Source organism: Astyanax mexicanus, chromosome 9 (assembly GCF_023375975.1).
Source record: "Astyanax mexicanus isolate ESR-SI-001 chromosome 9, AstMex3_surface, whole genome shotgun sequence".
NCBI classification, from domain to species: Eukaryota; Metazoa; Chordata; class Actinopteri; order Characiformes; family Acestrorhamphidae; genus Astyanax; species Astyanax mexicanus.
Window position 1 is genome coordinate 21,086,536 of NC_064416.1, and position 13,314 is coordinate 21,099,849.

The window sequence follows — 13,314 nt, forward strand, 5'->3', positions numbered from 1 at the left end:
CAATTGAGGCAAGAAAGCTTTTGATCTTCAAATTCTTTAAGTATTGTCATTATGCTTATCCACTTGTACAGTATAATACAATGATCTCTGCATATTCCAGCTGGGAAAACTAGGATCAGAGTGAAGGGCCTTTCCTACAGTAGCATTTGAGTGAACCTGGGTCTAGAACCAGTAACCCAGCATTCTGGTGACTGAGCCACCAATGCAGTCAGTTAAGGCAATGACTGAACATTAAATTGGGTCCCTGCCTGGGTTATTTGGCTCTTTGCTGTGGTGGGAAATATGTTTAATGTGGTTATTGTGAATGAAAATGCAACCAAGGCAACCAAAATATATTATTTCCAAGCTGCTAACCTTGGGTTAAACAATGAACATTTGTATTAACATTTTACCTGAAACTGCCAAAAACTGCCATATGTCATTTCCACCTTTCATTTTGCTAATGACCTTAATAAATGAAAACTACTACTCTCTACATGATACACCTGTGATTGACATTTACCTAGAATTCACATTGTATTTCTAATAAATGATAATGAAATATAAAGACATTGATGACTTCAATTGCAAAATGTTCATTTATACTCTATACAATTATTGGCAGTTTTTAGTAAAATATGTTTTTTTTTCTAGTTAGGGGGTGTCCTGCCCATTATATGTTGTGACTACAGCCATGATTATTAGTCCTACAAATGACTGAAGACAAATTTCACCAATCATGTCTTCACTAATGCATTGGATTTTGATTTTGTCTTCACTGGTTTTTATTGGATAAATAAATGCTGTATATGCACTTGTGGTTGAGAAAGAAAGGATATATGATGTAGATACCAATGTATGCAGTCTTTGTATGCAATATTCAGGCTACAGATGTTATACGAAAAATCTATGGTCATCTGTGTTTGAGGAAGATTAGGTCAAATTAGGTCCTTCAGTTTGGGCAATAAGTGCCCAAAAAACACCTTACTAATAATTCAAATGTCTGGTAGACCTCTTATTAATATTCTGAAAATAATACATTAGCACTAACATTAATACAGTGGAACTTTTTTGTTGTTGTTCCAGATAAAAGGTGGGTCCCGATAAAACCACTTTGAAGAGCCGTAACAGTAGTTACACTACAACTGGTAGACTACAGTCACACAGGTAGCTATGACTTCCAGAAAGCCCAGAAGAAGAGGTTTTTTTTCTCATGAATTCTGTTCCACCCACTGGTTAATTCCTCTTTCAGTTCCTGATTATGCTGCTGGTTAAACTGATGTATTTAGCTCTTCAATTCTGTTCTTAAAGTCAGAACAAAACAGAAGAGGAGCAAGTTGGATTAAATCTAAACAGATTTCCATTCATCTACGTCTCTGTTTCTTCGTGATACCTGGAATAATCACTAGGTAAGAGGCAAGGATACCTCCAGGACCAGATGCCAGTGCAACACAGGGTACTACCTACTCATTCATTCACACTCAAGTTGGTGGCAATTTGACTACAATTTGTGTTTTTGATAGTTGCAAATGGAAATGTAACAACTGTGTGGCAACAAGTCAGATTCGATTTAATATTTTTACATTTATTCGAAAATTACTTAATTGTGAAACTGCAACGACATGCGAATGCCATGATAATTCCAGACTTTACATATTGTCTGACAAGTTGGGTATAGGCTAACAAATCTACACTGAAGCCACTTGATATTTAAACACACTCTTGAGTGTGTTTGCCCACTCTTGGTATTTTAATCTTAGTGGCTTCATGAGGTAGAGTCACCTGAAATAGTTTTCTCAGCGTCTTGAAGGAGTTCCTGGGGGTCCTGAATAATAGTTGCTGCTTTTTTCTTCGTGCTGTGAAGCTTCAGCTCATCCCAAATCAGCTCAAATCACCATCTCAGCTGATACGGTTTAGGTCACATGATACTAAATAATGTGTCCCTAATTTTCATGTCTTTGATTTTAATCTACAAAATAAATAAATGTAAAATAAAATATAAAAAGAAATATAAAATAATAAATAATAAAATAAATAAAAAATAAAATAAATAATACAATTAAATAATACAAATATATATATAGAAAAAAAACATTGGATGAGAGAATGTGTCCAAACTGTTGGGATTTGAAATTGAATGGCAGTTCCTCCTCACTGTCTGAAATGCTTTTCTGGGGGAGAAATCTTTGTGTTTGTGTCCTTAATGTTCAAAGCTGTTTTACACCACAAAATAAGCTTTTTGGTTAGAGGATAAATTCTGGTACTTCATATTTGCGGTCTTGTAAAGCAGGCCTCGCTGTTTCTCCATTTCTCCCTGTAATAAATAACTGGAATTGAATGCTGTCAACAACTGGATCAATTTTACTGTTGCTTCAGAAGAGTCCACCTCCTCCTCCATACGACCCGGTAGGTGGTGGACATGTGTGGTCTGGCAAGAGTGGAAAATACCATCGTGTGTGATGAGCAGAAGTGGGTAACCCTGGGACCTGGGTTACCCACCTCTAGTAATGAGTGACTACAGATGAATGTGCTTCTATTGGAGGGAGGATTGGATTTTAGAAATAGGCAAATCAATAGTTATCAAATAATAACCGCTGAACTTTGTGTAACATTGTTCATTGTGTTCATTATGTTTGTGCAGAACCAAGCTAATTTATTTTGTACATTAGTATGTCCCTCTAAAACGGTTGCAATTTCTCATGTGGCCTCTTGGGAAAATGAATTGCCCACCCCTGGTCTAAAATGGTCAGTGTAACATTTATTAGTTTAATTTTCTGACTGTACCAAGCTTAAATAAAAAATAAGGTATAAAACTTCATATTTTTTCCATTTTGTTTAGTGAAGAGTTAATTCACTAAAGTCATTATTTAGTTTTTTTTTATTTCAGCCTTACACAAACATAATTTCGAGAAAAAAATAAAAGTTTTATCTTCTCTTGATAATCATATTTGCCCATTTTTGTGTCTTGTAACACAAAGCTGATGTTATAATCCAACTTGGATGAAAAAGTATTTCTTGTACACTGCACGACATAAAAAATGTTTTTATTTCCAATTTTCTAATTTTGCATTTTTTTCTCAAACGGTCAGAAAATTAAGCTGCTAAATGTTACACTGACCTGAAATATCAGTTTTTAACCGAAATCCTGCCTGAGTGCCGAGTCCCTCCTCCCTCCTCCACGCAGCTCCGCAGACCCGCCTACCCACTCATGTGCTGCTGGTTGACGCTGCGGTGCGCTGCGCTCCGGGCAGGTGGAAGGAAACACCCGAGAATAACATTATACACCAGCGGAGAAAGACCTCCTGACTCGTGACAGTTTAAACTACAGAAAAACAACGAAACCAAAATGTTCAGACGAATATTACAGATGGTAAGAATAAAGGAGAATCCTGCAACGAGGCTGCATCAGTAGCTATGGCTTTAGTATGTTTAGCTAGCTGGCTAAGCTAGGCTAGTTTTGCTAACGTAGCGGCCGTCAGTGGAGGCTTGAATGGAGGCCTGTATTAAAAAGGCAGTAAGAAATAGCTAAGCTAGCTAAGCAGGGGTGTGTCTATTAAACTGCTATTTTAAAACATATATAGTAGGTCAGTAGCTAAATGTAGCTGCCAGACAGGGCAAAACAACGCAAAATTGCTTGTTTACTGTTATGTACTGCCCTGTAAACAGTACGTTAGCTAGCTAACTTACTAGATAGCTAGCAGGCTAGGCTAGCTAGCTTTAGCCTAGTAACTGTGACTAGCCGTGGTGCCGAAAGGCTAGTAACGCTAGCTCAAGCTATAAAGCTGTCATGGGCTCATTCTGAAAGGTTTCAACTAAATAATGTTAAGTTCACCCAGTTTATTAGTCGTGGGAGTAATATTAGTTGTTGAATTAATGAGAGAGAAGTTTGTTTCGTTGTTGTCAAGTGTTTTTCATTTATTCCAGGGGCTTGTGTAATGGTTTACTGCATTCTGTTGAATGTTGGCCACTTTCTGTTTCTGTCTGTGACTGACCAGCTTCTTCACTGTAGATTATCTAGGTTAACTACTAATGCATCTAAAAAAAATGTTATCATTCATTGAAAAGTTACATAACTACTTTAGTAATTCAGTGCAAATGGTGAAAATCATATATTATATAGATTTATTACACACACACACACACACTGATCTATTTTAAGTCTTTATTTGTTTTTTTGTTTATGATTATGGCTTATAGCTAATGAAAACCAAAAAATCAGTTTATGAGAATATTGAAATATTATCTATATAAGACCAGTTGGTACTATTGGCAAGCTTAGCAATGTGCCAAGTCCTACTGAAAAATGAAATCCACATCTCCATAAAGTTGTCAGTAAAGGGAAGCATGAAGTGCTGTAAGATTGTCCGGGAAAATACTGCACTTTTTTTGTACTTGATATAACACAGTGGACCAAGACCAGCAGATTTTCCCAGTAATTCTTGCAGCACTTCATGCTTTCCTCTACTCACAACTTTATTTAGATGCGGGATTCATTTTCCAGCAGAATTTAGCAAGATGTCCACACTACCAAAAGTACCGGTTGGTCTTATATTATATTCTTCTTTACTAAGACACTGATTTTTGGGTTTTCATTGCCTGTATGGCATAATAATCAAACATAAAAGAAATTCATGTTTATAATTTAAACAGCTTTTAAATCTTATGGCAGAAGTAATCGTTGACTTATTTAAAAAAATAAATAATCAGATTAGTCAACTACCAAAATAATCAGTAATTGCAGCCCTACTTGACTGGTCCTTTTAAGAAAAATGCAGTAGGAGATGGGTATCCGTGTGCTAAGACTTGTTTGTCTCATTGCTGGATTGGGAAGGATAAGGGTGGACCAGTATTTGGACACATTCTACTGTCATTCTATTAGAAGACTTTTTTTATTAGACATGTTGTAAAAGCAAGTTTACAGTGTTAATACAAGCAAGGAAGAGCCAAATTGTCTTAAGCACATCTTTATTGTGACAGAACACTTTAAGGGGCAATTTTACCAGATAGAAATTAAGCCTAGTTTTGGACTATGCAGCATTTGAACTGAGATTTTCCATTGAAAGGAAACCTTGTCTCTGTCAGGGAAAACAGCCTAAGTGTCTGTCCCTTGTCTCTATGTTAAAGTAATGTCTGAGGGGAGAAAGGCTACTGGCTGCTGTTAGTACAAAAGTATATTCATTACTCCTAAAATGTGTCCCGACTATTATATAATTAAGTATAGTTACAGAATGTATTTATTATTAGGTTTATTAGGTTTTAATAGCCATCTAAATAAACATTGGCTCAGACAACAGGAGATCTCTCTTGATGCCACAGCCATCTGTAGCCAAGAGTTCCGAGCACAAGAGTACAGTTGGCCTAGGATGGCCCTCTCCCACTACATCACTTGGGGAGATGTTTCGTCCCACAAGCCCATTCAGCTGTCCAGTTTTGGAAAGATAGTTGGAAAAGGAACGGTTGACTGGCACATGCTTGCCTTCTGGTTGCATTAGGAGATGGTGTTAGAAGTTACTACGTGAGCGAGAGAACTGGGGCATTACAATAATCTGAAGCCCTTTTGGAATGACTCATTTCCCTGGAAAACCAGTGGGCAAGTGTTGCATTGTTATTTTAATACAACTTACTCTTACTGCACTGACTTTGATTTAGCCTACTTGGAAAAGTGAGTGACATGCCATGTGGTGTCGTGTAATATTGTTTGAATCACCAGTGGCTGCTGTTTTCCGGTTGCTAGGGTCAGTGTTTGGTGAGGAGAAATGTATAACGCTTCTCTTAAGCAGTATTATGTTTCAAGTATATCCTCAAATGTCCCTAATCAACAGCCATGCCAAGTGCAACCATAAAGGGCACAATGCTGTCACACTATTTTTTTAAAGTTCACCTTCCGCGAAAATCCGATTTTTCTTGTTTTTTGTGGAATACAGTAGGTCTCTCCGAGTTGAATGTGTACACCTGCACATTAAACTGTTTTGCAGCCCCCATTGTCTGCAGGAGCTAAGCAAAGAAATCCCCCCTCCCCCCCTCCGAAAAACGGGTGAATTTTGAATTATCTTTCTGCCTACGTAGGCAGAAACTCACAGACCAGCCCACCTTGGCTCGAGAAACTCCCAGAGGCGGAGCTGAAGCGACGCAACATCACCGCTCATCAGTTAGGAGGTGGGAGGCAGTGAGCGGCAGAGCGGTGGAGGGGCGTCGCAGTGCTCCTAGCCAATCAGAGGAGAGATATTTGCATGCTGTTTGCATGTATGAATATTCATGAGCAAAGCTGGAATCCGGTCATTTTGGACACACCCCTAAAACAGTCCATTAAAAAAGAGCTATACAGAGACACCTGAGCACTTTTTTTTTTTTACAAAAACGGCTCACATGTCATTCATTCATACTAGAGACCACAACTAGACATTTTAAAATGAAAGAAAAAACGACGGAAGGTGACCTTTAACATTCAGGCAATCTGTCAGTCAACAGTGAGCAAGTCATCTACTTGATTTAGTGCTTTTCACTGACATGAAGCCTGTGAGGGGTCTAATGCTGGATTTTATGATTTGGTAATGACTGTCCACACCGTGAGGATACCTCACAGTGATTTATGTCTGAAAGTTATCAGGGAACAGCAGAAGGATGAATTGCCACAAGTTAATCCTAGTGGTTCCTAGTGTGTGGAATGCAATGGTCAGGCCAACCCAAATGCTCAGCCGGTGGCCCAGTATAGAGCACGTTCCAGCATATCCAGCTTTGCCAAAGCAACAAAGTAGTGCATGCGATGGAGATATCTGTCCCAAACTGACCTCTCCCCCCCTCTATCTATTTACTGTTCTTCTTCTCATCGTCCACTTCTGTCAATTTCACAGACTCCTGGAAAAGGGGGCTCCCAAGCGTCTGAGTCTGAGCAACCCTCTGCCGATATGAACAATGAGACTTCGGAGGTAAAATAAAGTTTGCTATTTTAACTGTTACTAAGTACTTACTCTTGATCAGGTCTTAAATCATGTCAACATTTTGTCCTCCTTGTGATTAACAGACTGACATGTTTGTGTGTGCAGGGCTTCATTTGTCCACAGTGCATGAAGTCCCATAATTCTGCTGAGGAGCTTTTCAAGCATTATGAAGTTTACCATGAGCCTCAGGAGCAGCCCTCTCACCTTAGCCCGGGCAGGTAAGGAACCCGTTACATTCTTGTATGCAGACCAGCCTTATTACTCTGCTCTCTCCTTTTGTCACATGCATATAAACACTAAAAATTAGTCTGTTTTTGAAACTGAGCTGGGGGGTGTGGACCTGGACCCTCATCTCTCCCCTTTTCTCATCTCAGCATAACCCCCTGTGCCAGTGCTTGTGCACACTCATACCCTAAGTAAACAAATGCATGTGAGTGCACATAAGACAGTGGCTATATTTCATACTGTGAATGCACTGGAGCAGAAATTCAGTATCACATTTCCAGAGCTATCCCCACACTACATTCTTGTGCTATGTTTAAGTGTTATACATTTGAAACTCATTAATTTACATTCTATTTTAAGCAGTAAGCTACCCTTAAGTCTCTGTAATGACAACATGACTATTTGCTTCAGTTCATTTCAAATGATTTGCTGTGACTGACTCTTAATTAATCTTTGCAGCTGTTCAGAGAATCTACAGAGCTGAAATGTATTTTTGTGGAATCCCAGAGGATTCCTGCCTGAACCTGTCTGAATATTTACTTGTTCTGTGTTTCAGCCTGGACTGAATTTGACGTTATTAAATCACAATATAGGGTAACAGTGTGTTTAACAGTTAGGAATGAAAATAATTTGGTAAATTGTCATGTAAAAAGGTTGACTGTTTTTTATTTATAAAATCACATAAATGTGACCTTGAGAGTGGAGCACTAGTTGATCAGCCTGATTTTTTTAACACAGTACAACTTGCAACTGCAAAAAATGTTGTAAGGCTTTCGGATCATTCTCAGTCTTGTGAACAAAATGGCAATGCATTCACCATCTTACAGTAAGTACTAAGTATTACAACTATTCACATTGATTTGTCTTTGTTTTTTTTTGAAGGGATGATTTGGCTCTTTTGCGGCGGGAAGTGCAGGATTTACAGGCTTCATTAAAGGTACCTGCTGTACACTCCCTCCATTGCTCCATTCAACTTCAGCAAACATAAAGCATTAGCATTTCTGTATTATCTGTTCCTCTGTGGTTTTATTAATCACATGTCCTTGTCTGTGACCTGCCAACTTTTTTTTGTAAATGTTACAGGAAGAACGATGGTTTTCAGAGGAACTGAAAAAAGAACTAGACAAAGCCCAAGGACAACTGAAGCAAGTAATTTCTTTAAAATACTAAACAGATGATGTTTGTCATTCAAATTCAAAGCTGCTCCAAAAGTGCTCCCTGCTGAATTAACATTGAAGGGTTTAATGGCAGCCATTGAATAACAAAAAACATTTAGGATAGTACTGTGTTTTCATGCTGTGTTTGTTCTTTCCCGTACCAGGGGGCACAGAATGATGGGCAGGCTGGCACAGAGGAATCGGGTGAGTTCTCTTTCTTTCTCCATCTCTTGTCTTACTCAGTGTTACTCTCTGCGAGGTGATTGGTAAAGGTAAATCAGCATGCAGAAGAAGTATCTCTGTGTTCTTAATGATAAAGCTTTGAAGTGGAAATTCATGATTTGGACATCTTGTTCTCAGAGCTGGAGATGAAGCTGCATGAAGCTGAGACTGAGAAGTTCAACATCAAACAGATGAAAGATCTGTTTGAACAGAAGGCTGCCCAGCTGGCCACTGAGATAGTAGGCAAGTGAGCCTTCATTCTTTCTCTTTTTTTAAGATTTAAAGTAAAAAGAGGTTGCTTGTAGTAGATTAGGGTAATTCAATTTTTTTTATGTGTTCCTTTCTTGGTTTCACCTTGATTCTCATGATTCTGTATTTAATCCCAGACATCAAGTCTCGTTACGATGAGGAAAAGAGTCACAGAGAGGTGGCAGAGCAGAGACTGGCCAGTGTGCAGCAGGACCTTCAGAAGGAGAGGCAGGAGAAAGACAGACTTGCCACAGAGCTGGTAACACATCTCTCTGTTGTTCATTCATGCACATTTGATGTACAATACACTTTTAGTGCAAGTGTCATGTTAAATGGAAAATTAAGAGGGGTCTAGTGTACAGTTAGTACCAAGATGTGTATTATTTATCAGAAGAAAAAAAACATGGAATATATCAACTGAATACAGACTGCAATGCATAGTGCAAGTCAGATCCTTACAGTAAGGCCTGTAATGATGACTTTGTTTGGCCGAAATATTCTTGCTGAAATTATTGCGACAAACAATATTACGGTCTTTTTTAAGTACCTTTATTACCATAAATATAACAATAATACTATAAAATAGTAGCATAATAAAGCAATTACACCGTGCAATATGATTGTGGTCACGTCTATGTATTCCATAAGATATCAAAAAATGTAATCTCTGTCATGGTCCACTAGCAGTTCCGTATTTGTGAAGTAAATAACTCAATCAACACTAGTCATCAGAGCAAGTTATGAGCAAAAGTTTAAGCTGAACATTTTTGTTTAAATAATTAACCTGATAAGTGCCTTCTATAGCTTCAGAGGCCTGGAGTAGAGGATGTGGATGTGCTGAAAAAGGAGCTGGTGCAAGTGCAGACACTGATGGACAACATGACACGTGAAAGAGAGGAGGAGTCAGAGCGCCTCAAAAACCAGTATGAACAGCTGCAGGTTAACTTCACTACCTCAGAGGTAAGGCCCATACCTGAAGATTACCACAGCCAAAAACATAAGGAGTGAACAAAGCTTTCGAACCTGTCCACATTGGGCTGATGTGGCTCCAACCAGCGGCACACCTGATTCCACTTGTTTAATCAGTTGGTCAGTCTTCAAACAACCGATGACGTGCTTCTGCATGGCTGGACTTGAAACCTAAAGCCTAAGTGGGCCAATGTGGACAGGTTTTGGGCAGTTTTCCTCAAAGATCACTAATTGCATGTAATTTTTATAATTATTGATGCAGCTTAAATTATTTTAAGCCCCACTCTGTCGAAAAAAAACAGTAGAACAACAATTAGCCAATCAAGGCTGAAGGTTTAGCATTTTTCCCCTGGGCTTGAGAGTACAAGAAATTGTAAATTATATACTAATGAATTAATTTGCCTACTGACTGATTTGAAAGTATTAATTGTATAAGGCTCTGCATTTTGTAACCTGTTAATAAACATTCACCTTATAAAGCAGGCATCTTTATTTCTTGTTTTGTGATCCCTGTGCTTCAGCAGTTCATTCACACCACAGTTGAAGTTTTAGCCGTTTTTGTGTTTGTAAGGATTTGTAGGTCAGTACCAGCTTTGTTACTGTTAACCATTAACTGGCTTCTTGCGGCTCTTCCACTGTAGTGCTTCCTGTAAACAAGCTTGTAATCACCTTCTGCAAAACCTTTGAACCACCTGACCCCAGTTCTGATTATATAAAAGCCTCCTAAGCCAAGTTATAGATCCCTTGTGTGCACACAGACATGCTTTTCATTCCTCTTTTTAACCTTGGTTGCAGGTGACCCTTTTAGCCTCTTCCAGGCAAGATTTGCCCTCTACTGGCCAAGAGGAAAATTGTCCTTGAAAATCTATATTTTTGTTTTCTTAGATTATGAAATCTTTCAATATTATTTAATTACATTTGTAATGTTACTCAACATCAGTCTGTCAGATTTTGTATTGTTTACCTCTTTAGGTATTGAGTGGGCATACGTTTTTATTTGTTCCACTTTATTTGGATAGTTAGGGCAATCTGAGAATAATTTATGGGGCATGTTTCAAAACAGAGATAAAGCCTAGTCTTTGACTGCACAGCAAAACAATGATTTTCCATTAAAAGGTAAATATAATCTACGAGTAGGCTTAATCCCTGTCTGGGAAACTGCCCCAAGAATAACCTGCCTTCCCATTCCACAAGAGACACTGTTGTGCTGTGTTTTGTGCTTTTCACTCACCTGTGTGCTATGTGTTTGTGTGTCCCCCTTCCTTCCCTTCTCTCTGTCTCTACCTTTACTCCCACCCACCTGCTTTGCTCTGCTCTGTCTTGGAGATTCGTAAATATGAGGTAACGCTGTCTACTTTAAGCTCAGCTCTGATCTTCCCCAAAGTTTTGTTTATATTTGTTTTCCCAGTAAGGATAGTCATGAACTCTTAAAGCTTGAAACGACCTAATTGAAAACCTTTTCACCCCCATTTATTTAAATCCTGCATGTCTGGCAACTTTTCAGGGTCATCTGCATGCTTGTTGGTTTTGTTCTTGAGTTGTAAAGGTAGTGACATTTTGGTTCGTTCTATGCAGACAACTATCGCCCAGCTGAAGGCCGAACTGGAAAAGGGTCCCCAAGAAGCTGCTGTTTACACCCAACAGATTCATCAACTACAGAGCAACCTGAACAACCTCCAGCAACAGAGTCAGGTACTGCACCACACAGTACATAAGCAGACCCATCACATCCAACATTATTCATTTATTTATTTTTTACTCATAGCTGCATTTTATCTGCATTTCATTTCATAAAACATACTAGTCATACAAAATGAACTTTTTGACCAAAACCAAACTAAATGAAACATTTGGCTGAAGACAACCTTTTCCATTAAGTTTTCCCAGCAGACATGCCACCGAAGCACAATATGACATGTCACTGTTATGAGACCCGAAATAGAGTAACCACAATGCTAACAGCCAGCCTCGAAAGGCTTGGGTTGTTTTAGCAGCATTGCTAACGTCAGTAGTGTCCTGTAGGATATTGCAAGTTTGATATGATGTGTATATTACAATTGTTTTTCTGAACCTGAGTTATGAAGCTCAGAATACCAGGATGTAGCTACATCAAATACTTTTAAATTGGATGTAAAAATAATTAGTTTTTCACTTATACTGAAAGTTTGTTGCAGCCATGTGACATAAATGGTAAGTATTTACAGCCATGGTCAAAATATTAAGCTGGGTGCCAGTAATCTAGTTTTAATTTTGTAGTTTTGCATAAAATATACTTGTTTATGTTTTTTTGCGCAAAACATATAGAAAAACTTCAAGGGAATTGCAATAATTTCCTGGGAGAAATACTTCCATTTTGTGGAAAACTTTCAGGGTTGCAAACACTTTCCTTCATGACTGTATAATAAATTTACATTGTTTTGACAGACTTGAGTGTGCACTAAGCTGACTATCATTTTTCACAAAGGAAGTTTAGAAATACAATATCCAGAAGTGCACATAAACTGACACACATTAGCCAGAATTAGAAGATATAAAAAAGATGTATCTACAGCTCTGGGAAAAAATAAGAGTCTAACTAAAAATGATGAGTTTCTGCGATTTTACAAAATTGAAAACCTTTGGAATATGATCGAGATGAAAATGGATCATCACAAGCCATCAAACCAAGATAAACTGCTTGATTTTTTGCACCGGGAGTGGCATAATGTTTGTAAGACAGTGTGTAAGGCTGGTGGAGGAGAACATGCAGAGATGCATTAATCTGTAATAAGAAAAAACAGGGTTATTCTACCAAATATTGATTTCTGGACTCGTAAAACTTGAAATATGAATTTGTTTTCTTTGCATTATTTCTGTCTGTAAGAATAAAACAACAATTTCATTTTACTCATACGTAACCTATAAATAGCAAAATTAGAGAAACTGAGTCCGAGACTTAAGTGGTCTCTTAATTCTTCCCGGAGCTGTGTATATGTCTAAGTGTGGCAGATATGACATTGAGGACTTATGAAGTATAGCAGTATTTTACCCCTAACTATCCAACACAAGAATTCAGTGACCTGCTTTATGAGCCCATGAACTCCACATGTACTATAACCAGCTGTGATGAGAGCTTGCAGCTCATAACCACCCTATACTTTGAAGCAGTGTCCAAATTTAAATGTACTGTACTGCTGTGTACATATACTAGTCGTTCTGTTTTAGGAAACAATGTCACACAAGTTTTCTGGAAGCCTCCTTTTATCGTTAGTCCAGCACGGGCAGTCTGGGATGACCTCATGACCTTGTCAGTGTGACACATTTTCTGTAGGCCATCAAAGTGTGCTGACAAACGTGTTTCAGAGCCTCTATAAATAAACCAGCAGGGGGTGATGTGTGCTGTTCCTGTACAGTGCTTCAGGGTGATATACAGACCCAGGTAATGGTCCTGAACGGCTAAAGCCTTTGTGCTTGTTGTCAGGGAAGATTAGAATGTTGCACTTTAGAGATGTGGGGCCTCTGGGGGAAATGCAGGCTGCGTCTCGGAAGTACGTGACTGGGCATGACTCTGGGTGCGAGGTGGGAATATTTTTGTT

General features: G+C 38.5%; 1 protein-coding gene across 4 annotated transcripts in view; it reads left to right on the forward strand.

Moving 5' to 3' along the window:
- Positions 1 to 13,314, forward strand: part of eea1 (early endosome antigen 1) — a 38,190-nt gene that overhangs the window by 638 nt on the left and 24,238 nt on the right. Inside the window, exons 2-12 of one of the 4 annotated variants that reach the window (XM_007250556.4) lie at positions 1,066 to 1,388; positions 6,831 to 6,905; positions 7,023 to 7,135; positions 8,025 to 8,079; positions 8,226 to 8,291; positions 8,464 to 8,503; positions 8,660 to 8,764; positions 8,908 to 9,029; positions 9,575 to 9,730; positions 11,066 to 11,080; positions 11,315 to 11,431. In XM_007250556.4, the coding sequence (XP_007250618.3) occupies positions 6,885 to 6,905; positions 7,023 to 7,135; positions 8,025 to 8,079; positions 8,226 to 8,291; positions 8,464 to 8,503; positions 8,660 to 8,764; positions 8,908 to 9,029; positions 9,575 to 9,730; positions 11,066 to 11,080; positions 11,315 to 11,431 (810 nt within the window). In that variant the 5' untranslated portion in view covers positions 1,066 to 1,388; positions 6,831 to 6,884. Of the gene's footprint in view, positions 1 to 1,065; positions 1,389 to 3,169; positions 3,350 to 6,830; positions 6,906 to 7,022; positions 7,136 to 8,024; positions 8,080 to 8,225; positions 8,292 to 8,463; positions 8,504 to 8,659; positions 8,765 to 8,907; positions 9,030 to 9,574; positions 9,731 to 11,065; positions 11,081 to 11,314; positions 11,432 to 13,314 lie in introns of those variants that run through there. The other 3 variants (XM_007250554.4, XM_007250555.4, XM_015606145.3) reach the window with 3 other exon arrangements.